This window comes from Chelonoidis abingdonii, chromosome 1 (assembly GCF_003597395.2).
Source record: "Chelonoidis abingdonii isolate Lonesome George chromosome 1, CheloAbing_2.0, whole genome shotgun sequence".
NCBI classification, from domain to species: Eukaryota; Metazoa; Chordata; order Testudines; family Testudinidae; genus Chelonoidis; species Chelonoidis abingdonii.
The window spans coordinates 86,955,074-86,981,883 of NC_133769.1; the positions used below are offsets into that span (position 1 = coordinate 86,955,074).

Sequence of the window (26,810 nt, forward strand, 5' to 3'; positions counted from 1 at the left end):
GGAAAACAAGAGTTATGGAGGGCTTAAAAATTTGTCAAAGTTTATTTTCTTATTTTGCAGACATTTAAAGACCACTGTGAAACTGAACAATACCATGGTCATACTACAAAAGGGACCACTTTTTAAAAATGATGCTCAGGGTATATGCAATGAATAATCACGCTTCATTTCAAGTGTCCATTACATTACAGTCACAACAGGTTGTTTATAACACACATTTTATTTTAAAGTAACCCTCAAAATAATTCCAAGTCGGAACACAAATTGAGGGAAAATTTCACAACTTTTGATTTTACTATTCCATTAAGATGTTTTACAGTAACCATAATGTGTTGGAAGATACGCTTTCTTGAAAGCTATAGAAGCAACACCACTGATTTTAGGCTACAGAAGTCACCTAATATCCAAGACATTTATTCTATCAGTTTAAGTGATTTATACACAACCTCATTTCCATGTAAAATCATGGCTAAATGTTTAAAAATGACAGTTCAGATTTCAGAATGTTAAATGCAAGAACAAAGGACCTTCCAGTGTATTTCCTTGACCTAGACTAAAGTTAGTTATTGCAAAAAAAAAAAAAAAAAAAAAATTTAGGGTCTTATTTACAATGTATGCCTTCTACCTATGCAAACTTCATCCACAAACTAAAATTTAAAATACAGCTTCAACTCTTGTTTAGGCTTTCAGGCCAGTTAGCTCTTAGCACCAGTAGCACTGAAGGAAAGCTATAAAAGGAAACCTTACTGTAATTCTTCTGTAAAGGTTAACAATTCTAACTAGTACTCATTATGGTAAGGCAACCACACTTGTACTTGTGGCAAATTTTAATTCTAGAGGTCATGGAATGAACATTAGATAACAAAACGTAGTAGGGCATCTCTAACCACCATTTGAAAAACAAATTCCATTAATCTGGTTTCAGAAAATTCAGGCAACTATACAGATGAGCTAAGAACTTAAAACATTCTCAAATGCATCACTTGACACAATGCAGAAAATATCTGACATTGCATTTTAAGCTTAATTAAAAGCACAAGATTCAGATGTTAAGTGACTATTGTAATATATAATTATATTTTCATAGATCCTACTTTGCTTTAATTTATTTTGGCCTTGAAGTCCACACTTATGGATTCTTACAATCATGGTGGATATCACTGAAGTTATGCCATGAAGTTTTTAGAATCTACAATTGTTTTTAAAATAAGCATTTACGGGCATGTCCTTCTAAACAACCTAAATCCGTAGACACATCAAGGCTATTTACCCACACCTTTACATTGTTTAACTGCACAGAGAAAAAGCAGGTTGGGAAGCTACTCAACCAGTAGATCTCTCAGCTACATTCCAGACTTAAGAATCTTTAAAAGCCTGGGGATACCTCAGCGCCTCTATACACACACAATGAAATTTACTGCACTCCCCATTCCTTTACCATGGCTTGACGGGAGGAGTACTTTTTCCATTCAGTTACATATTCAGAGTATACTAATAAAGGCATCCATTGGTAAATGTGAACAGTAAAAAAAACCCTTTTAATACTACTAAAGTGTATCTTTACCTAGATTCATTTTAGAAGAATTCAGAAGAGCCATCTACCATGTTAAAAATCAGTTACTGTACAATTAAGGGTAGATGTATACTCAGTTAACTAGTCACCCAAATAATGACATGCAAGCGAATTTCCACCAACTAAACTGCACAAATGTTCATCTCAATAACAAAAAACCTGATTTGTTAGTTACAGTAAAGAGGCCTACTCAACCTGAATAAGACTAAAGATCTGCTGCAAGCCACAGATGTGAGAAACAACATCCAATAAGGAAATCTAACTTTAAACCCAGATTTTAAGTGTCTTAATCTTGTGCTGAACTAAATTATTCTGAACCAAGTTTTGTGATGTTACTATGCAGTGCACTTTGAGGGACAATACCAGTTACCAGTCACTGAAAGCATTTGTATGTTGAAAATGTAACTTTAATAGATAATCTTCATCTTACATAAGAGCACAATAAATACACCACATTCTATAGAAACTCCAGATGATACTAGAATAGGAGTGTGGGAGGCAGAGAATACCACCGGACTACATAACCATCACCGTGAATTGCAAGACATACATTCCCATTGTAGGCTGTCATTTATGCAGTTCAGACTGGCCACACTGAAAGCTTAGAGATCAGAAAACATTCCTGGAGGGTGGGGGTGGAGGCAAGGGGAAAAAAAGGAAGGAAAAAGGCATTTAAAAAGGATATGAAGTTGAACTGAAGAAGAAATTAAAATGTGCTTCCAAGAGACATAAAAAAAATAAATGTGATAGCAAGAAGCTATTATTTACTTCCTCCAAATGAATAAACCTTTCTTGTGATATTCAGCTTACTTAGGCTTATAGATAAGATCAGTTGGGGCTAGCTGAAAGTAGCTTAGCAAATATCAATTGACTGATTTGCTGCTCTGTAACAGCTGTATTGTACACTGATGTTTTATATGCTTTTTTTGAGACATGAGTTAGAATTAAAGAGCATAGTGTAATACCTGATAATCAGCACAAAACAGACAAGTGACATTTACCCAGTTACTGCTGTCATTTGCTCTGTTATCCTCCTGCTTTAAAAAGACACATAAGATGTTATGTATATACATGTTAATGCATTGTCAAACCTTTCTGACTGTGATAAATTATACTTATCAGAGGCTCATTTTGAAAGAATCAGTTACTAATATAATTTTGAACTATCTTGGCCAATTTCAGAACACACCGTGGCATGAGCTAGTAATACAAATCAGCAGCAACAAAAGTAAGGGAATTTGAAAATTCTTCCTTTTACTATTTAATCTGTCAGACTGGAGAAGACAAATTGTTCTGTTCTGGTTTCAATTTTTTAAATACAATTGTCACAGTAGAGAAGTGAAAACCACAGAAAAATAAACTGTACAACGGCAAAGTAGAATAACAAAAAATATTTTACTAAAACATAAGATTTACAGAAGATTTTCCAGACAAGCCATACAAAATGGTCACAAGCTTTTTCTTGAAAGGAGATTTCTACACTTGACAGCAGAATCACAATATTATTAGCGAAGGTGATGGATGTTTAATGTTCCCATTTTTGTTCAAACAATCAAGCTTGTCCATCTACAGCATCTAAGTTAGACTTGGCTAGAGAGCATATCCTAAAGTGTATCTGGTTAGCTGCTTTAACCAATGCGTTTAGCATCACCATAAAAAAAAGGAAGAGGAAGAGCTCACAAAATTAAAACAAAACCCCCAGCAGCTAACCCTGATTACCTTCATTCACAGTGCTTATACTTAAACCATGATGGAAAAAGTCATTAAAAGCAGAGATGTGCTGCTGCTTTTAAACAATTTCACAACAATCCAGATGATATTTCTAGCCTCTGCTCATGCGTTACAACAGTGAATTAGGACAAGACACAGATTTGCTAATGTGCATTTAATCACCAAAGGACTGAAGATGTCTGGGCTTTTATTCTGTAATGTTTCTAAGACTGTGTCCATTAAATGCAAACAAAAGAAAAAAGAGAAGAGGTCTTGGCAGAATAGGAGAAGTGATGCACACTTGATGTTCAGAGCGAATTTAAATATTATTCATGGCATATAGCCTAGTCCATGCTCTGGCTGTAAAGAAAAGAAAAAGCACACTCTTAAAGTGAAATAAATCTCATTTTATTCATTTCAATATACTCCATTTCCCAAACTTTTGATTAGAAGAGCTTGTTAAGCAGAGGCACCTGAGTATTTTAAATTAATTTTTATGTTACTGTTTCACAAATATAAGCATGTTAGCTGTGGAATGTTAGTCACAATCCAAGCCCACAAAGATTCACTGAAACAGATGCCACTGGGAACAGATGGGCTGGCTGCAGAGGATCCTGTAATGGGAAAGCGTAATGCAGCCTGTTTATTCTATTACCACGGAAACTACATTCTATTACAGCCTGCAATAGAAGCAGATTCAGAGATGCTGCAGAGCTCTGTGGACCTAAACTGCAATTTATTAAAGAACTGATATAAAGAGATGGATATAAGTACAGAAAGTAATGGTTTCTCTTTCTTAATAAGAGTTCAGTCAATGTAAAACGTGCAAACTAAGTGGATCCTCAGAAAAGACAGACCGACCTCCACTCTGGCTCTGATTCTGCACCTGCATTCAAGGCTATCAACTGCACAAGCAAACTGTTGTTCTTGTGAGTCACAAGCACAAAACTGGAGGTCAGGTTTTACAATTAAGTTCTAAATTGAAAACACATCGTGATCTAGTTTTCATAAAATTTCACACAAATACAAAAGTAATGACTTGTGTGATACACTACCTGTTTCTATGGCTTGGGCTTCATTGGTCTTCCACTGCTCTGCTACATCATTTGCTAAAGGATCATCTGGATTGGGAGCGCTTAGCAAAGCCTGGATTGATAGCAGAACTGTACGGATCTGCAAAGCTGGGGACCATTTATCTAAAGAGACAGATTTACAGTAGTATGAAATACCACATTCTTTATTACCACCCCCAGATTTAATGTGTTTTCCTCTCAGATTAAAGCCATTTAAGCCAGCCTTGTGAGCAAGCTAAAAATAAAAAAAAGTTTGTAATCCTTTTAACATCTAAATTGTCAGCTTTCCCTGCTTAAGATGAATTAAGAGAAATGTATTTAGTGGAAAGGATGACACTTACCTTTCAAAATATCTAAACATATTCTTCCCAACTTGTCTACATTAGGGTGATAAATTTTGGTCATGAAACGTACTTTAGGAGCTGCCATTGGATATTCTTCTGGAAGGAATAGTTCAAGTTTAAATGTCCCACCCTCAAAGGGGGAATCCTGTGGGCCTGCAATGACCACATGAAAATAACGTGCGTTGCTCTCATCTGGCTCTGCTTTTATCCCAGGGACTGGTTCTGCCAGCAAGCGCTGAGTTTCCTGGAGGAGGAAGAAAGAGAGTCATGGTGAAACAAAGGCAAGCTATTTAAAACACAGCAAACATATTTAGACAAAATTTGTACCAGGATATCAAATATTCATTTTAAGTAGATTTATGCAAAACCATAGAAAATGACTTTTCATATTAGGTGAAGTATAAAAAACAAAACAAACATCACATAGGAAGAGTGAGACAAATTCAGAATGGAAATTAGGCATGAGAGTAATCAATCCTTGGAACAATGTACCAAGCGTCATGGTGGATTCTCCATCACTGACAGTTTCTAAATTAAGGTTGAACATTCTTCTAAAAGATCTGCTCTAGGAATTATTTTGGGAAAGTGCTATGGACTGTGCTATACAAGAGGTCAGACTAGATCATTACCAGCGTGGATAAAAATCACTGATTTTTTAAGAAAAAAATAAAAAAACCCATTTTTTAATTCAAATTCGATTTTTTTGATAAAATGCTTTTTGAGGAAAAACCTATCCAAAGATGGTTTTAATTAATATATCTTTGAGCTATAATGTATCATCATGGAATATGGATTATAAATTCTAGTTCTATAGTATGAGACAATATATTCATGTAATGTTTAAGACAAGTTTTGTAAATGAGTTCCAATAGTTCATGGATTAGGGACCCAATCTTATGGGGTTCCACAGGCTTCTGTACAGATTATTTAGGCTAATCTTTCTATCTATCCAATGGGACTCAGTGCTCAGTCTAGAAGATACGATCAGAGATGCTTAGTTTTGCGGTTCTCAAACTGTGGATTTGTCTCTCCAGAGGTAACATGTTTGTTAACAGCAAAAATGTTTTTAAATAAATAATGTTTAGAGGTGAGAGATAACAGACCTCAACTCTATTGTCCCTCTGCAAATTTGGGTACACAGAGTCAATCTCTTACCTCTTTCTACAAGTGCAAAATCTCAAGAAGTTCAATGAACAGAAGATTGTTGGGAGCAGAACAGATCTGGACAAGGAGAAGAAGTCTGGAGATAAAGGTGAGAAGCGAGGGACATATGCTTGGTTTGTTAAAATATTATATGGTTTGCCACTGAAGAAAAAAAAATACAGAATACTTAATGTTGTTGTTTAAATTAAATAAAAATGTAAATATCTGTCTGGTGATGTTCTCCTCTTAATACAGCATAGCAAGAAAATCCTCCAAATATTAATGATTAACCTGTTGAATTGGAGACATTTATGAAGTCATTGGGAAGTGAACTATCTGCTTCAATTACCTTTGGTAAATGAAATAACCAAACAAATCAGTCATTTTCTGATATAGCTGTAAAACTAATCTGAAAAGTTTCCGAAATAAATCACTGTTTAAACATGTATATAGTGTGTACCTTCTGAAAATGAAGCCTACATCTCCAAGTTGTGAAGAATATGTATTAAGGTTAACACAACCAACAAGAATGCACTTTTATGTAGAAAACTATGATTAATTCAAGTCTTCCTGACTAGTGATTTAAATCAAATCCACAGTGATCGTGGTCCCATCCAGCCTTAAAAGCGATGAACCTATGAACAGGCTGGATTGCTACAGAGAACTCTCCAAGGAAAACCCCACCACCATTATGCTGAGGAAAGTGCTTCCCATTCTCTACTACATAAAAATGCCTAGCAAACAAAGGATATGTCTACACTACGTGATTATACAATCTGTTTTAAAAAACCGATTTATGTAAAATCGGAATAAAGTCGAGTGCACGCAGCCACACTAAGCACATTAATTCGGCGGTGTGTGTCCATGTACCGAGGCTAGGGTCGATTTCCAGAATGTTGCACTATGGGTAGCTATCCCATAGTTCCCGTAGTCTCCCCCACCCATTGGAATTCTGGATTGAGATCCCAGTGCAAAAACAGTGTCGCAGGTGATTCTGGGTAAATGTCGTCACTCAATCCTTCCTCCATGAAAGCAACAGCAGACAATCATTTTGCGCCCTTTTTCCCTGGATTGCCCTGGCAGACGCCATAGCGTGGCAACCATGGAGCCCGTTTTGCCTTGTCACTGTCACCGTATGTGTACTGGATGCCGCTGAAGACGCGGTACTGCAGTGCTACACAGCAGCATTCATTTGCCTTTGCAAGGTAGCAGAGACGGTTACCATCCCCACTGCACTGTCTGCCATTGTAAATTGGCGATGAGATGATGGTTATCAGTCGTTTTGTACCGTCTGCTGCTGTCATGGGTGCTCCTGGCTGGCCTCGCTGAGATTGGCCGGGGGCACATGGACAAAAACGGGAATGACTCCCCAGGTCATTCCCTTCTTTATGTTTTGTCTAAAAATAGAGTCAGTCCTGCCTAGAATATGGGGCACGTCTACTAGAGAGCACAGCCACTCCATGTCAGAGCCCCAGAGATCCTGCAGAAATGATGAGCTGCATGCCGTTCTAGGGGGTGCCCCTGCAACAACCCCACCCATTGCTTCCCTCCTCCCTCAACCCCCCTGGGCTACCGTGGCAGTGTCCCCCCATTTGTGTGATGAAGTAATAAAGAATGCAGGAATAAGAAACACTGACTTTTTAGTGAGATAAAAATAGGGAAGGAAGCTAGCAGCTGCTATGACGTCCAGACAGTACAGAATCTTTTTCTTTAGACATGAAAGGGGGAGGCTGATGGAACCCTCTGCCCCTCCAGTGTTCATGAGCATGAGGGTACTGGTTACAGCCGTTTTGTACCATACTACTGGAATGCCCATGACGAGATCATTCCTATTTACCCAGACCGCCGCGGCGCTCTGGCCGAACTTCACCAAGGCCAGCCAGAGGCACTCACGGCTGATTGATGAAGATGGGTACCAGTCATATTGCCCCATCTGCCACAGAAGGGTAAACTTGTTGTTCAGTGCTGCAGCACCCGTCTACCGCAGGCATCTGTAGACATAGGGTGACATTGAAAAAATATGAGAAACTTTTTTTCCCCCCTTTCTTTCAGCGGGATTACGGGGGGAGGGTGTAAATTGAAACTATACCCTGAACACCTGTGAAAATGTTTTGACCTTTCAGGCATTGGGAGCTAGTCAAGATGCAAATACTTTCGAGAGTGGATGCTGGAGTCCTCAGTACCCCTCCCTCCTTCCCTGAGCATTTCATTTGCATTCTTTGGCTTTCGTTTAGCTGTCACGCAGCACTGTGCGTGTGGACTTGTATCATAGCCTGGAGTTTTTTTCAAATGCTCTGGCATTTCGTCTTCTGTAACGGGCAGTCTGATAGAACAATTGTGTCTCCCCTACAGCAATCAGATCCAGTATTCGCGTAGGTCCATGCTGGAGCTCTTTTTGGATTTGGGACTGCATCGCCACCTGTGCTGATCAGAGCTCCACGCTGGGCAAACAGGAAATGAAATTCAAAAGTTCACGGGGCTTTTCCTGTCTACCTGGCCAGTGCATCCAAATTCAGATTGCTTTCCAGAGCAGTCACAATGGTGCACTGTGGGATACCATCAATACCGTCGATTTGTGGCCATACTAACCCTAATCTGACATGGCAATACCGATTTCAGCACTACTCCCCTTGTCGGGGAGGAGTACAGAAATCGATTTAAAGAGCCCTTTATATCGATACAAAGGGCTTCGTTGTGTGGACGAGTGCAGGATTAATCGGTTTAACGCTGCTAAATTTGGTTTAAACGCGTAGCATAGACCCAGCCAAAGAATCAGAAGGAAGAGCTATTTCATATGCAATGTTCAAGTTTTCCTATGTAGTAGGGAGAGGACTTTAGAATGATTCAATAAAACAAACATATGTGCAATGCATTCATAGCCATAAACCAAATTTAAGTTATCAGACTGAACTTGCACAATTCCATTCTTCTGCATTACTGAAAGAAAGCTTTATGTTTATGCGGTATATCAATTTGAAGAGAAACCGATCCTTGTATTAAAGCATTTTTAATCTGCTTCTGTTACCGATACTGCAAACACATGCAGCATCTTTATTTTATGTTTAAAACACAAAAACCTGTGGAACCTGGAATCCCTTAGGGGTGATCAGTGCAGGTGGGGAAGGAAAAAACAAAAACAAAAAACAAAACAGCCTTTTGAAACTCTCCCGGGGAGGAAAGGACCACTGACTTATACTACCTGCTACAGAAGGTCAGAGATCAAAAGATCAAACTGATAAAGAAACAGTTATACTATCCAAAGGGTTCTGGGTCTGAAACCTGACACAAACTGGTAACCAGGAGAGCAGACCAAGTTGAGAGCCTTATGTTGGACAGGGGCACAACGTGACCTCTGGTAAGCTTTTAGCACATACATAGGAACTCTCATTGTTTTCTGTATTTTTTTAATGCAATGCTTTTACCCTAAAACTAAGTGTATTTTAGTTTGTGAAGACTGCTTGATAAGTGGTGGAGAAAGGTTAATCACAAATGCTGGACCATGCTCAGATCCACTGGGGCAAAAATCAGTGAGGTACAGCGGGACCTTGATCTGAAGGGGGAAGAGGACAACAGAAGAAAAAGAGTGCGCAAGAGAGCGCACTCTACCCAAGAGAGGATCAAAGATGTAGTTAACCCTGAAACTGTAACTATTATCATATTTAAGATTACTAATAAAACGTCTGTTTTCCCTCTCCTTTACTTTGTGTTTGACTACTTCTATCTAGTCAGTTTCACTATTTCCCCTCTGAATAGTTCACAAAGCAATAAGGGAGAGAAAATTATAGACGTAAACACTTGTACAACTACAAGAATTAAAGCTTATGCAGTGCACACTACATAATGTTTATAAAAAAATTTTATGTTGGGTGCCCACAAAACATAACCCCAAAGACTGAAGCACTACTACAGCTGCAAATCAGCAAGATTACAAAACAAGATGGATGTGCTTCTTTGTACTGGAGTACATCAAAGCACTGTTTAGATAAAATACACTTATTAAATTAACACGGAAACTAATAATATTTAAAGGCTATATTTACCATTTTGACACAGGTGTCTCTCTGGGCCAAAAGGGCAACCGTTACTTTGAGCAGAAAAACCTCATTTATAGAAAAGCATCAGATCACAAAGAAAGTAAAGCACCACAATCATTAAAGGCAAGTACTATCAGTTTACTTATCTCACACAGTAATTAGCTGTAAAGCACTTGCCAAATAAAAATCTGCTACATGCCGTATTATAAAAAGACAAAGATAATACAAATGTTTTATTCAAAGATCACAGTTAGAACCACTTTTAAATCAGCTATGATTAAGTAGATAATACCCACAAAATGAGAAAAAATAAATTAAGAGTCTTAAATGAAAACAGAATTGAAAGGGGAAAAAAAAATAGCCAGATCACAGACAGTCCACACCACCATCCCCACGTTACTTAATTAAATATATAAAAACTCCTGCTAAGTTGTATAACACTTATGACCTTAATTTCTGGCTAAATATGTTGTATGACTACTACTTATTTTGTACCAACAAATGTAGTGTGTCTTTTTCTAGAAGAGACAGTTAACACTTTTTTTGGTATATCCACCAGATTAAAGCTCTGAGTGACTAACTAGGCATAAATGGTGGGAAGCTTTTCACAGAAGTGTTCATTAAATTTGCTTTTTTCCAACTTTCATTAACAAAATTTTGCCAATCAGGTGTAGGAGAGAAAAGCCAGGCCTCACCTACTGAAAGTATTGATTGCTTCATAAATTTGGTGTAAGGCTATGTATTCACTGCCAAAAAGGGTGATTGTTTTTTTGTTTTAAACAGAAAACAAACTAATTCCCATTAGTTATGATGCTATGTCTACCAGGATTTTATAGGGGACAGCTAGTTTTAGGAGGTAGTGAGGCAAGATCAATACTATACCCCTAAGGTTGACTTCACCCAGCTACATCAAACAGCCTGGTCTCAGCTAGGATTTTAAAGCAAGATAGCTAACTTGCATTAGTTATTTATATAAAAAAACCCAACCCCCCTCCAAACACTTTTTGTGCGTGTACAATCCCTAATGTGAATACAATTATTCCAGTAGAGAAATTTCTTACACCAGGATAGCTTATTCCCTTTCCCATTCTAGAATAAACTATAGTTGTACAAACACAATGAAACTGTGCTAACTATGCCCACATGAGGTGGGTTATAACTGTTTTATCTACATCAGTACAACTTTTATGCACTTCATATATTTCTTGCAGACTCTGCTTGTTAACCCAATGTTTGCTGTCGCAGCAGCAAAGCTCCCATTACAATGCTTTCTGCCTTGTGGAGCTTTTAAACTCCTTGAAGGGAAGCAAAATGTTGGGTATAGGCACAGGAGTAGTGACACCACACTGGGAGGTTATGCAGCATCTAAGTACAGTAAATTTTGTCCCTTGTTACTCTGATTTCTGAGCTCTCATACTTGAACAACACACCCGGGCAAGGCACTAACACATAAGCTTGTTGGAATATGAAGCCAAGCATTAAAAATACGAAGGTTATTAATCATTACCTTTTAGAGAATGCGGCCTAGATTAATTATAAAAGGCAAGGTAATGCTTGTATTTTAAATATCCTTTTACAGTGGGAACTGGAAAGTGACTAGAAAATAAAGTTGTCAAACAAATGCTGAATGCCCTTCTTGTCCTTGCCATTTGAAAAAAAGGATATTTGATTTGCCCCCACTTTAAGTATTTGCCAGTCTCCTTTAAATTCAACTCACCAAGGTCCTGATCCTACAGAGCACTTCAGCATGTGAGTAGTGCCAACATCAATGGAACTGCTCAAAAACTTGGAGCATGTGCTGATGTACTTTACTGGATCAGGACCTAAGAAAGTCCTATATTTACAATTAACACAAAATTTTATTAGACATCAGATTTATTCACAGAAAAATAAGACTCAGACCAAGATTTTACACAGGTATTTAGGCATTGCTGTGCTCAGCATCACAATGCTTAACTGATTTACGAGCATAAGTCATTTTCAAAAGGTATTTATGCAGTCAGGAGTCTAAATCCAATCAAGTATCTTTAAAAATCTCAGCCTAAATAAATACTTTATGTATAAAATAGGGAGTTCAGACAAGATAGAAAAAAAATATGCAGTATTCTCCATTGTTATTGCAAAAATATATAACTAAGGCCCTATTTGAATCACGGGATGATTGTCAAATAATTGCAGCTGAGTTGCAGACAAGACACACAAAGTTGCAGAAAAGTAATAATGGACCCTTATTAATTCTAGTAATTTGGAAAAGCCAGAGAATAAAAATTTGCTGGAACAATATAAATACTTAAGTATTATGTTATGCCTGCTAATTTGTGGTGACCAGACATTTTGCTGAAAGTATATTACAGTAATTAATGTGTAGGACCCACAGCCAGGGCTCCTATCCAGCGCTGCACAGCTGACAAAATTATGGTGTAAGCCTAATATTGTGGGCTCCACAATATTGCAAATTAAGGAAAGTCTTACATATAACATTTTACAGGCAGGCTGCAAAAAACACATTAAATCCCAATATAAACGTCTGTACAAAATTAGCTTTTTGATCACTGAAAGCCAGAAATGGCATCTAGCAATTCGGAACAAAACGTTTTAGCAAGACCTAGAAAATGTGGCTCTGAGGCCTACTGGAAACTAAGTCACAGAAAGAATGGGCCTTGAAAATGCACTTTAATAATGTTATTGGCTGTAGGTCATTTAATGCTATATAATGAGAGTGGTGTTCTGAAAGTTCTTCCTCTGCCTTGTTTTAAGTACAGAATCAGCTCAGTACCAAGTGCCAGTATCATCTGAGCAGCCGGAAATCTCTCAACACAAGTGATTAATTCTCACATTTCCACAGTCTGTTAATTTGAACATTAATGAAACACCCCCTAACTCAAAAGAAAAAAATGTTACAACTCTGTTATAAACTTCAGAAACACCGAGTATTTTTTTTAAACTAGTTACTTTTCCTTTTCTTTAAAATCCAGAGTCACAAGAGAATGACTCTTCACCAAAATACATAATTGCTAGTAGTGAAAGCCTTGCTACATGGAAATCTCAACGAATCAAGCAATTTGACTGACTGAAGATTCCCAGATGCACTATGGAGCATTCTACTAGACAGGCTGCTCCACTGGCTTAAAATTCTAACACCTTTTGCCAAGACTCAAGAGACGTGTTAGTTCGTACAAAGGAGACTACTCCACTGCGCTACTGGGATTAAAAAAAAAAACAAAACCTCTGCGCCAAGAAGCCAGTTAAAACACCTCACCACGTTTGTAAGTGGAGCACCAGAGTACAGCTCCTCCCATCCAGCAAAAAAAAACAACAAAAAAAACAAAAAAAACCTAACACACACACCAGACAAGGTTAGCACCTCTGCAAAGACAAAAGCATGAGAACCATTTTCCCCCCTCCCAAATTCACCAGTACTTTGCAAGCCTTAGGCCACGTCTAGACTACGCGCCGTATCGGCGTGTTAAAATCGATTGCTCGGGGATCGATATATCGCGTCTGATCTAGACGGGATATATCGATCCCTGAGCGCGCTTATATCGATTCCGGAACTCCACCAAAACCAACGGAGTTCCAGAATCGACATGGCGAGCCGCGGACATCGATCCCGCGCAGTGAAGATGGGTGAGTAAATCAATTTTAGATATTCGATTTCAGCTACGCTATTCTCGCAGCTGAAATTGCGTATCTAAAATCGATTTTCATGCGTAGTGTAGACCTGGCCTTAGAAAAGTGCCCCAGTTTTGTGTGACTGAGCCAGAGCTTTCCTAATTGTGAATGTTCACACAATCATAGGTATTTACATGCTATGGGTGATTGAATAGCCCACTCTTCTCCACCCACAAAGAATTTCTGAAACTAGGAGAGAACCAGATACACCTCTACCCCAATATAACACAAATTCGGATATAACATGGTAAAGCAGCACCTGGGGACGAGGGATGGGGGGGACGGCTGCACACTCCAGTGGATCAAATCAAGTTTGATATAACGCAGTTTCACTTATAACGTGGTAAGATTTTTTGGCTCCTGACAACAGCATTATATTGGGGTAGAGGTGTATATGTTCATGCATCTAGTGTTTCACCAACAACAGGAGAAGATTCACAATTCCCTGCTGCAGGGCTGATTAAGACAAACAGAAAGATGTCCACTGAGAAGGAAGAGGGAGAGAAACAAGGAACTTCCTAAAGGAAGGTAGGTTTGGGGTCAGTGATTAAACAGTGCAAACTTCAGCTTGATCCTTTTCTCTTCAAGCCAAAAGGAGCAGTATTCTCCCTTGTGGAAAGAGCACCTTATCTTGCTTTCTGATCCTCCAGGCTGGCTGAACACAATGATGGGCTCTGGAACAAAGGATTCCATCTTTCATTTATAATGAGAGTCCCACTGATTGGGGGAATTTTCTGGGATCACCTCCCTAAAGGAAGAGGGAGGGATTGAACCTGGGGAACTCATGGGGAAGGGGAAGGGGAAGAGATGTACAGGGAACAGGATGGGGATGGAAGCCATGCAAAAAATAAATAAAATAGATAGATAAATAGATAAATAAATAAATAGGGTGTTGGAAGGAGAAAGGGTCAACTATTTTATTTTAAGAACAAGGAGTACAGGATTTATTTGTTCTTGTTTTTTTTTTTAATTAACCCAGTCAACTGCTATAGCCAAAAGAATACTCCATCCCATGGAGGTGTGTGGCTTTTTTGTTTTGGGTTGGGAGAAAGGGAGGATAGCAGAGGGAAAAGAAGATTCTCCCAACATACAGAAAGTGAAACTCAGCAAAGTGAGAGATCTCACCTATGGGACAGATTTTATTCTGTGTGATTAAGCTCCACAGCATTGTTCTTATTGTTTAGAGAATGACAAATGAGATCAGAGAAGATCAGTATCTCTTATTTATACCACTAAGCAACAGCATGCTGAAGCTACTAAAATATACACAAGGGTATATACAGATTATTGCAGATTGCTGTAGCACCTTACATCAAAGGATCCCAAAGCATTTGACAAAGATGGGAAAGTATTCTTATTTTAGAGGGGAAACTGAGCCACAATAATTACACATGCCTTTCAGTAGTGCCTTTAATAATGATTATAATTGTTTCCCTGATCTGCAGAGCCAATATGGAAGTCCTTTTACACACACTATGCCTTCCCATTTGAGCTTCCCAGTCTTTACAGGATAAACACTATAAAAAGTATACATGTACTCTGTTAAAGCCTATCAAGGTGAAAGTTAAATCAACTCCTCCTACTGTACGTGCAAACAGCTTGATCTTATTGTGAATGACTACCAAACCAGCAGGTGTAAAGGCAAAAATTGGTTGGTTGCTGTAAATCCTACACCTCTAGTTATTATCTGTGAAGTCTTCCCATTTTCAGGAAAACCTGGAATAGTGTAGAGTTACAATACAAGAATTCCTTAATCTGCCTGTTTCTGTAGCTACTGATTGCGCTCATCTTCTATACACTCCCCTCTTGGCTTTTTTGCTTGTGTTTTACTGGTTCTATCTTTTGGCTCATTCTTTAATGGCACCTCACCCTCATCTACTGGTTCTCCTCATGGTTCTTTTCTTGGATCCTTTCTCCTCACTCTGAACATATCCCCCCCCCCAAGAGTTTAAGCCACTACCTCTACACTGATTTCACCTCTTCTATTCAGCCTCATACCTATTTTAAAGGGGTTTCACTATGTTTAATGTTATGCTTTGATGGGTGAATAGTCACTTAGCCACTATGTAGTTAGCAAAAACATCTACAAAGCAGGTGGTTAGAGAGCCATTTTACATTTTTCCTCCTTTCATTACATATTGAGTGGCAGTTATGACAAGAAGGCTCACCCAAATTTGAAAGGGATATTATATTTTTTGTTTTACAGTCATTCAAAGGGACATCTTATGGCAAAAAAAAAAAAAATAGCTCCAACAACTTCCACAAAAATAACTGTCATAACCCATCCAATACAAGTCCAATTTCCAAAAATACATGAATGTTGTAAACTTATTCCTTATTAGATTTGTTTCCAGTTTATATTAGTGTTCATAATTAAAATACTTTAAATGGTAGATGGATGTGCTACTGTTTTAGCAGAAGTTTAAAACAAACTCCAGATCAAGATTTATCAGCATGCATCCCTCCCTACCATACATCTGAGTAAAAGAGATTTATAGTAAAAGACTTTGTTTACCCACAAAAATTCTGATATAATCAAATTTAGGAATTGATTTAGTTACATCAGTAAACCTCAAATGGGCACTCTTAAAATAGCGTAAAAGACAGACAAGTTACAGTCAGTCAATATAAAGCACTCAAACCAGAGTGCCCAGAAAAGGGGGTTGCACCATATTAAGTCTGTTTAGACACTGATTTAGTTAAAATGGTACAACCTCTGTTTACACCAGGTCTAAGCTAGCAGTAACTAGATCTGTGTAAAGCGACAAAGAGTCCCTTATAGAACAGCTTATGCTCCAATACTTCTGTTAGTCTATAAGGTGCCATAGGACTCTGTCCCTTTACACAGATCCAGACTAACACGGCTACCCCTCTGATACTAGATCTGTGGAAATCACCAAAATAAGTTTCAAATATGATAATTAACTGGTATACATAAAAGCCTATTATTAATGCTGCACATGTAAGTGTCAGGTTCTGGAGACTACTGCCATTGAAAATTATGATTTTTTAAAAAGGTTTATTGCAAAATTCAACTGAATTGAAATGGAAAATATTACTGACTCAAGACTGGCTCTCTTCAAGTTCACTTTCTGCAAGAGTCGTAAGGATGACATTTTGTACTTGCAGGATGCCATGCAAATAGTTGGGGTAAAAATGCAGGAATGAAGAGAAAGGGTTTTTAGTTTAAAATGCCTACTGGTTTGTTTCTTTAATATCTGCTCTCTAGCTGAGATATAGGCGTGATCCCTGCTCTCCAGAAAAATGGCTAAAAGAGATAGAAGCAGCAAGTCTTAGCCAGTAATCAGAGATTAGTCAAGTGACCATTTAAAGAACCTGAAATTATCACTCACCTACCAACCATGCAGGACAAATCATTTCTTTTATTCTACCCTGCCTTCAACTATTGACTCCCGCATTGAGTCAGACCCATTTTTCTTCTCCCTGCAATTTCAGTTTGAGTCACAGGCCCATTTCATCCTGGCTATGCTCAGGCAAGTCATGGACCTGTTTCCCAGTACTGGCTTGCCACCATTTCCTTCCCACGTGCACATGACTGACTTGAGCATAACTGTCCAGGGATTTCTCCTTGCCTCACCTTAGTCAATACACTGGTAAAACAATGTAATCATCACTCATCTACATATCTTATTACAACATTGATATTAATATTAAACCATTTATTTTGCCAGGACTTGTTTGAATTAAGACTAACAAATGTATTATATCAAAAATTTGCCTGTGGTTAGTTAGAATCTGGAATAAAGTAAATTAAGATGTTCTACCACTATCTAACTATCACACACAGGGTCGACTTTAGGACGTGTGGGGCTCAGTTCAAAAGAGCGGCCACCAAAATGCCGCTGGCGGCAGCGATTAAGCTGCCGCCGAAGATAGCGGTGGCAATTCGGCGGCAGCTCGATCGGTTGCTGCTGTTTCTGGCGGCACTTCGGCAGACAGTCCTTCCTCGGCAACATTGTCTTCCGTGGCCTTACCTTGCAGGGCCTGATTAACAGGAATCAGAGGAATCGACCTAAAGCCGGCCCTGATCACACAGTTGGAAAGTTAAACTGAAGTATACAGAATGGAAACTACAGCTGTTTAGAGAGCAGTTGGGGTTAAAATTAAGCAGCATAATGACATGTAGACAAGGAAAAAAAAAGACATTACAGCCAGCTGCATGACATGAGTGAATGTTCATTTTTTCATATTCTATCAGAGTGGGAAAATGATTTTCTCCCTCTCCAGGGCAGACTGGCTCCATGTAAAAAGGTAAACTGGGGGCCGGAAGGGGCTGAAGGAGAGCCCTCATCTAATTATGAGACTAACAGTATACTGATGGAGAAAGAGTTTTCCTGTTTTGGGACAGAGTGGTCTGAGGAGATGCAACTGTGGACCTATTTCACTGACTTCATATATCAATACATCATCTTCTGTATTTTCACAAAGTCTAGGAAAGGAGTTTATCAGATGCATAAGTAATGGCCCATGAAGAAAACAAAGTAGCCATAGCCAGCACTGTATGATATGAACCAAACTGGTTTTATTTTACTTGCTAAGATCTTAATACAATATGGCATATTCTCAAGTTTTAAAACATTTAAGTAAAAAACATCTGAGTTGATTGTAAACTTCCATTAGTTACTTTTAAGAAAATCACTGGACAGAGTGCTGTACTTTTCTCAAACAAAAATGTCAGCATGGAAATGTATGTATGAATGCACACAATGAAGGTCAACTATCCATAATTAGGCACCTACCATCACCTTCAAAACCATCAAAAACCAAAAGATAGTTCTATCCTAAGGCTCATCACCACCATACCAGTGATGCTGAAGATTGCAAAGTTGCTCAATTGCGCTAGACTACACCTGCCATCTCACTGTAGCAAAACAGTTCTTTAAGATCAGTGTAACTGGAAACAGTCTTTTACATCTCTTCACCAAAAGTGACCACAGAGAGGACCATTCCCCAGAAGTATTATACAATGAAGCGGAGTTCCTTTCTACACTGGGGATGGTTGCACTGGTGTAGCTACACTGGTGTAAATTTCTCCAATGCAGATGCACTACTCCAATGAAATTCACTGAGTTAAATCATTAATGTAAATGGCACATCAGTGTGAAATCCCTGATGCAGTGTGTCTGCTTTAATGTAGTTATTCTGGTGCACGTTTCTCTAATAAACCATGTCTTCAGCTCAGGACTTGAAAAAATTACCTGTCCAGCTGAAATACACTAGCCTCAAGCTACACTCCTTCCAGCCTTGTCTCCCACCCCCATTGTGTAGGCCCAAACAGATCAGTTTCTCCTGCTGCCTGAACTCAGTGCTCCCAACTAATGCTGATGAACACACATACATACAGCAAATCAACTAATTTTACCCCCTATAATACATTAATACTTGGCAGTAGTACCATTAAATCATTTTATGCTACCCTCCAAAATCCTTTACTGGAGTAGCACGAATTCCCACATACATGTAGAGTCCTCTGCTGAGGAGGCATCGGGCAGGTTTCGCTCCTCCTGGAGGAGACCCAGCCTGTACAAAATCATGAAGCAGCAGACTGAAGAGTAGTGAGACCTTGTCCTGGCCAACCTGAAGACACCAGACTAACAAGAAGGTGGTCAATCCCCTGCTGAAGAGAGGGCTGGATTCCATATGCCCCATCAGCCAGAACATGCATTTAGAACTTCATACGCTCCTCAATCCAGAGCAGACCCTCCACAGATATCAGTGGAAGACTAGTGTCTTTATTTAGTACCTAAACTTTTATTTATTCATACACTCTCATTTGACCCAAAAAAAAAAAAAAAAAATGCTCTCTTTTAGGCCACCACTATTTCCAACCTTCTGTTCCTCTCCCTCTGACCTGTCTTCCCTGTATTATTTTCTCTGCATTTGCTTCCCTGCAACTCCAAAATCTGACGACCAAGGGCTTCACTCCCACTCTCTTTCCTATGCCATCACAATGATTAGCAATGGATATTTGATGTTGACATTCAAGTATCACTGGCTTTTGGAATTCACTATAGCTATTTGTTTCAGATGTCTGCAGACTCAGGCAGACACAACCAGTTTAGAATGGGAAGGATCTCCCTCTGCAGCCATGGTGGAGAGAAACTTTCATTTAGAAAAATAGACTCTGCACAATTTTAGTCATGTAGGCCAAATGTGACCCAAAGGCTGTATGTCTGACACCCCCATTCTAAGGCACAGTATGGACATTACAAAATGGACCACTACAATCCATAATAACCAATCCAAAATTCAAAAGCTCTGGAGTCTATGGAAGCATCAGAATATATTTATCTATATACTTAACCTAAAGAATGCATTATTGTCTTAATAAATTAGCACTTTCCGAAAGATGAAGCAACACCTCCAAAAATCAGAGAAATATCCAGTGTCTAGTTTTAAGCTGCAAGGGGCAAAAAAGCACTGGGATACTTTTCTAGACGACACTTCCATCTATACCTTGGAAAGAAAATGTTATTTGCTTCAAAGCTCTCATGAAAAGAAAGCAAGAACACCTCAGGGAGAGGAACTTGTTACTGGCTTAGAGGTAGTTTCATTATTTTTTGGTGACGATAAAGAAGTGAATCCAAAGACACCTAAAACATAATGGGAGATTCAGCTTAACTATAGAGCTTTTGCTACAGCTCTCTATAACAAACAGTGTGGGCTTATTTAAAGCCAAGCAATTAAAATCATGGATTTTAATCAGCAAGCAGGAGACTTACTTAAATCTTCAATTTTGTGTTTTGTATTTGTACTTTAACCTTTTCTTTAGGAAAAAATGGATTCTCATTGGTTGGTAACAATTAAAACATGTTGATTTACCATTAAATAAAGCTTTTATACAAATTTTTATTCTTTTTGTTAACCAGGAGGACACACTATAACTACACATTTATTTAAGGAATTATATGGCTTAACTTACATTTATTCAGTCTTATTTTTATATGTTTTATTGTTTGACAATGATTAATACTGCATTTCTTTACTAGACGATCATTACATTTTTGATGTGTCTAGTTTTATTTGGATGAAAATTCAGTTACAAATGAACAAAAACATTTTATATATTTAAATGTTAGTTTTATTTAATCCAGAAAAGTTATCTTAAATGTGCTGGAAACAAACTTCATCAAAACATGTTCTGCATGTAATACTCAATTAAATCAGTTTAACTCTAGTTAGTGAGTTGAACCAATTGTATCTGGTTACCATCTCCTTCAAGATTTTAAGATCTAGATTTCATCCCCTCACATCTAGTTTTCATTCACTTTTGGAAGAGAAAAAGTAGCTTCCTTACTTTCTCAATTCCCAATTAGTTGCTTAACTCTGAGTGAACTAGTTATTTAACTAAATTGAACAAACAGAAGTGAAGAAAATAATCTCTACACCTGCAGAAGAGGCTATCGTTGTCAAAAGCTGATTTAGCAATTCAACAAATTCTGACTCTAGTTGCTCTGCCAGTAACTTCCACCACTTCGTTGATTAGACACTCTTTAAAAACATGACAGCAAATATAAATTAATCACAAAATAAATAGTATATATGATTGTACTCGATTATATGTTTAGGCCTTAACAGGTTGTCAATTTCATATTTAATTTTAATTAGGTTTATTTAAATAAAAATCCAATCATCATCAAAATCAATGATTTTTATCAACCCCAATAATCTTGTTTCCACTACATTTTGTAATCCTAAATATTCTACCCTTACACATTTCAGTGGTTGCTGTTCATTGAGATAGCTGAATGAGTAACAAAACAAATTGTATTAATATAATTTTGTCCTTAAAAATTCTCAACATGACCTGTAAACATTAAGAAACTGATAATAAACTTTATAATCTTAATAATACCCTTGCACAGTTTTAGTGTGGTTTTTTTCTATTCTAATTTCATTATCCCAGCTATTATGCAACTTTTCATTTTAAGACAATCTAACTTGCATATTTTCCTGTTCTCTGCTGTTTGCATTGGTTGCAAACTTTCAGTGTGTTCAGCCAAGAACAGCTTTACAGCATTATAAATTATTTGTATAACATTCATTCAATTAAATAGAAAAAACAATGTTATTCCCCATCAAATGGACCTTGTTACTTGAATAAACTCGTTACTTTTATAGAACTAGTCATCACATCACTTCTGAAAAGTTGGAGTTGTAGATGTAAGTAGTAAGAAAGATATTTATGTTGTACTAACAAGAGGGGACAGAGCCATATCAGGTCAATATTGTGCTGCATTTGTGAATTTTTATTGTGTGATTTCACTTCCATCTGCTGTAATATTTATATAAGCTGATATCAAAGAATTTTACCAGACTCAGAGTACTCAGTGGTTTGAACTAACCAGAGTAGTTCTGAAGTAATCATATGATTACATATTTTAGCAAACATCAGTGTGATCCAAGAAATTTGTTGGATTCACATCGCATTGCATGAATGTATTGTTACAAATTGAGAAGTGAGGCAGATGATATTAACATATTGCTTGGTTTAGATTACTACTAAAAGAACTCTACTTACAATATCCACAATATTCAAAAATATTTTAAACCCTTATTCCATATACAATTTGATGTACACACACATCAAATATCCGGAATTCAAGGGGTCTTCATTGTTCTGAGTTTCAAATTCATATACAGTTTAAAGATTACTTGTTTACTACACTAGATGCCTAGAGAAATTCCTTTTAGAATTATCTTGCTCACTACCTATAAATTACCATCCAGTTAGGAAGAAGCACCTACAATGAAAATAATTTCAGACCTACTCTTAAGTGTTAAAGATGCAGAAAGAGCTAATTTGCTGGGGTTATTTAAAAAGCTTTTACAGTTAAAATTCAAGCAAAACACAAACTTCACAGATACTCTAAACAGTCTACACAACACGTTAACAATTCCTATTTGGGGCAGTCATCGTAACTGCTGTAACCTTATTTCCTCAGACAGTCACTTCTGAGTCATCAAAATATTAACAAATCGCCACTAGCGCAAACCAGGAAGCCCTAACTGCAAGGCTGAAGATGGGCTTCAATGGGGTGTGTGTGTGTCTCAGTCTTTCCTTAGGAAACGCGGGTGGGAGCAGGATGCACGTTGTTTCATTCAGCCTGGTACCGCATTTTCCTCGTTGCCGCTGTCACAGAAGGGACAGCCCCCTGCGAAATCCACTGCCGGGCCCTGCCCCGCTGAAAAGCCCAGGTCGCTCTGCGCAGTAACTGAGCGTCTCCTGCCGCGAGGGGGACCGGAGGCACCGAGTCCGGGGTGGGGCTGGCCGGGGGAGCCGCGCCGCGGCGGGCGGATGCGACTAACACCGCTTCGGGGCCAAGGGACAGGGGGCCCAGAGGCGGCGCACCGGCCGCGGCCTCACCTGTTCATTCATTCCCCGCGCCGCGTCCGCAGCAGTGGCGCCAAGACTCCGCCCGGGCCCCCCAGCCACTCCTCTCGCCGCCGCCGCACGGGGCCTCCGGCGGCGCCATCCTCGCTCACGCAGCCCGGGGGTGGGAGGGCAAATGGCGGCTCCATAGGCAGGGGCCCACCCGCTCCCGCGCCGCTCCCAGCCCGGCGGGGCCTGCCCGTGGCGCTCCCGGTCAACGGAGCGGCTGAACCCACCTCCCCGCGCTCTACCCAGCCCCGCGCACCGGAAACCCCGCGCTCTGCGCCCGGCGCGGGGGGACGGCGGCAGATAGTAGCCGAGTGGGGGAGGGGGGTGGTGGTTACCTTGATGATCCTGCGGGGCAGCCCGGCCATCTTGTCTTTTCGGGATTCAGGGTCCGCTGAGTCTCGGCTCCGCTCGGTACACACGCACAACCGGAAGGAACGCGTGAGCTGTTTCCGTTGACGTCACTCCACTACCTATAGCCTTCTGGGAAATGCAGTTACGGCAGCGGGGAGGAGGGAGAGGTGAGTCTGTGGTTCAGGGACCGCTGCCGTACCCGGGCGAGTGGGGCGTAACTGCCGTGAGATCCACGGACCTATCGTCCCCCCCTCCCCTACCCGCAGTGTCTAGACCGCCACCACACCCTACAGCCTCCAAATCCACCTGTCTAAAGCCCCCAGACCGACCTATAGTCCCCAATTCCCCTTCCACGCCCCATACGTACCTTTCAGCACCGAGCTCCCACCCCGCACAGGCACCCTGCAGCACCCACCCCACACGCCATCAGCTTCCTGACTGCCATACACACCCTGCAGCACCCAGACCCCCATGCCAGATAGCACTCAGATCCCAGACACATACGCACGGCAACACCCAGCAATACATAACACAGCTGTGCATACACACAGGCGCACCCAATTCACACATATATAGCTATACCTAGACGCCAAGCCCCACAGATGCTGCCAACCAGCAACACCCAAGAAAAGACTTCCTGCCCCTAAGCTATAGGTTCCCCCAACACACCAAGTCAACCATAGGCTCATCCACGCAGCTATAGGTTCTTCTACACAGATGGCTCTGTATTTATACCTGCCCACTGTATTTTTCCACTCTATGCATCTGTTGAAGTGGGTTTTAGCCCACAAAAGCTTATGCCCAAATAAATTTGTTAGTCTCTAAGGGGCCACAATGATTCCTTGTTGTTTTTGCTGATACAGACTAACACATCTACCATTCTGAAACCTACAGTTTTCTTTGTTATTCCAGGCCTTTCTTACCTACATCCATGTCATCCTAGTCTCACATTGATAGGGGAATTGTGGCAATGTATAGTTCTGTTACACAGGATACAAAGATTTTCCACAAATAATCATTCAAATATTTAACTGAATTTGCTTCAACTGTGTTCTGTGGGTGAATTTATTATCAGGAATGTTTACCAAAAGAGCACATTATAAGTAAGCTTGAAAGGATTAGACTCTTATTGGTAAATGTTGATTTCCCTGTACACACAGAAACTGATAAAAAAATATTTCTATCATTGATAATCAAAATTTACAGATAGGCAAAGTACAAAAAATGCTGCTTGAGAACTTATTAGAGTTTAATTTAAGGACATTTACTTTGTATATTTTGACGCGAGGTTGACAGTTTGTATTTTAATGGTTATAAAGCTTTAACTTTTTGAATCTCAAGGTTTAGTGTCATTAAATAATTTTATGATTCCCCTTCTATTTGCCCACAGCTGTGAACTTTTAAATCAATAAAAATTGAAAAAGAAGTGTTGAAACCTGCAATTTTGTGCAACCGTGAAAATTTAAATGGATAAAAAAGGAAAAATTCTTAAAAATAAAAGTTGATAATGTCCGTCAATTACGCAAAAAATCAAGTTCTGACAAGCCTAATTTAAGGAAATATTGCAGAAAGCAAATTTCTTCCTCCTCCAAACGAGAAACAGAAATACAACACGCAACTTGTGTGTCCATAACAACCTGAATTCTGAATACTGTATGAGAAGCTTGCAACTGTTTTTGAGCAAGCTGTGGGTCACAGTTATTGACAGAAATGATTTGACTTCAAATTACAAATAAATTCAAGAAAATGCTAATCTTTTTGCAGTCAACTCATGAAAAAGGATAAAAATTTATTGAATAAGGTCCCAATCCTGTAAGTGTTTATACACCTTCTTAACTTTATGCATGTGAGTAGCTTTGTTGACTTAATTGACTTCAATGAGACTATTCCTACTTAAAGTTAAGCAAGTGATTGCAGAGTTATTTGCCCTCTGTCATGTGCTGTTGGGAGAGGGTCCAACCTGAATGTGTTGCTGGGCCTGCAAAACAGCATGGATGCATAACATAGTTTGGTCTGTCTATATGTATAGAGACCCAAATTATATGTTTGTATGTGTGTGTGTGTGTATATATATATATATATATATATATATATATATATATAAATAAAAGTCTAGGACTTTTTTTTTTTTAACCTAGTTACAACAATTTGGTTCCCACCAGTTAGTCAGGTATTAAGCAAATAAATTTAATGGGATCAGTTTCATAGGTTAGATGAGTGCTGTGACACAGTACACAAATGAAATCCTAGTCCTTAGAGGAAGAGGCTATAACACACAGAGGAAAACCTTTTTGAACTAAACTGTGTTTTTAACCTACTGTTAGCATAGATTTGTCCTAGCATATAGGCAGGACCAAATTGTGTAGATTAAACATTTGGTCAATTGGTAACACACTCCCTTATAAATAACTATATGTTTAGCATGGGTTCTTCTCTCTGGGGGTACTCTACAATTTGCTAAGTATTTTTTCAACATGAGAAACATACTGTTTTATTCATCATAGTTTGAAATCTCCTCCTTTTCAAACTGATTCAGCAGCAGCTTGAGCACAGCCAGCTACTCCAACTGTGTGTCTAATTGTCAGCAGCTGGATCCTGGCTGAAATAAAATCAAGATAATTTGAGATATACCTTGGGCAAGGTAATGTGTAAACCTGGATAATTATTACATTTAAGAGTTTTCATCTTGTGAACAGACATAGCAGTTTTAGAACCATACAGGTTATTTAATTACTACTCATTTCAAAAATCCATATGGTACTAAAAGTGCTATCTCAAGAAACTTTTGGTTAATTGACTCAGGGAATTCTAAGACAAATAATATTTAACACACATTTCCAGCAGTCAAAATTAAATCTTCTCAAGCATGACAAACCAGCAGCAAATTGTAACAAAGAATAAAATACAGTAGTGGCATTCTCAAGAATTTTAGCATTTGGGAAAATGGTGGGAATGGGATAAATTAGTTCAGACAACAAACTGAATGGTCTGCATATTAATAATTACTTATCACTGATCAGCATGGGGAAGGATTAGAGGATTTGATCACTTGAGGGGGATGGGATTACAGAAGGAGATATCTGATCACTTGAAGGGGATGGAATTGCAGTGAAGGTTCATCAGTGAGATGGAAGAGAAGTTAGTATTCAAATAATCCAGAGACAGCCTTAGTAACTGAGAAATAATTAGTTATTAAACTATATATCTTTATTTGTAATAATGATGTACCATTCAATGGTAACTGTGAATCATTATTCTAACTTAATCTATTAATTATGGACTATGGACATATCTATTTAAAGTATTTTTAAGCATCTTCATTTTCAGTTTAAACCAATTTTTATAAAAAAAAACACAGGTTTTCCAAAAGTATCTGTTTTTTCCAGTTTTCACTCTACTTTTATATCTTTCAAATATGTAAAAAATAACTTGTTTTATTAGGAAAATACAATACATTTAATGATATGTGTATTACAATAATACATTAGTCTGTATATGCAAAGCTGC

The 26,810-nt window shown here is 38.7% G+C and overlaps 1 protein-coding gene across 1 annotated transcript; it reads right to left on the reverse strand.

Annotated features, from left to right (window-relative positions):
• Positions 1-15: 15 nt before the first annotated feature.
• UBE2N (ubiquitin conjugating enzyme E2 N) lies at positions 16-23,457 on the reverse strand. The gene is made up of 4 exons (XM_032774915.2): positions 23,288-23,457; positions 4,698-4,944; positions 4,339-4,479; positions 16-3,643 (listed from the first exon to the last, which is right to left on the reverse strand). The coding sequence occupies exons 1-4, from the start codon at positions 23,315-23,317 to the stop codon at positions 3,603-3,605; spliced, it is 459 nt and encodes a 152-aa protein (XP_032630806.1). The 5' UTR covers positions 23,318-23,457; the 3' UTR covers positions 16-3,602.
• Positions 23,458-26,810: the final 3,353 nt, after the last annotated feature.

Bases quoted from the DNA above. Each gene is read 5' to 3' on its own strand.
- UBE2N (XM_032774915.2), bottom strand. From the start codon at position 23,317: ATGGCCGGGCTGCCCCGCAGGATCATCAAG. The intron at 4,480-4,697 runs GTAAGTGTCATC...CTGTCTCTTTAG, and splicing joins ATGTTTAGATATTTTGAAAG to ATAAATGGTCCCCAGCTTTG. The intron at 3,644-4,338 runs GTAGTGTATCAC...TTTTCTTTACAG, and splicing joins AGCCCAAGCCATAGAAACAG to CCAGAGCATGGACTAGGCTA.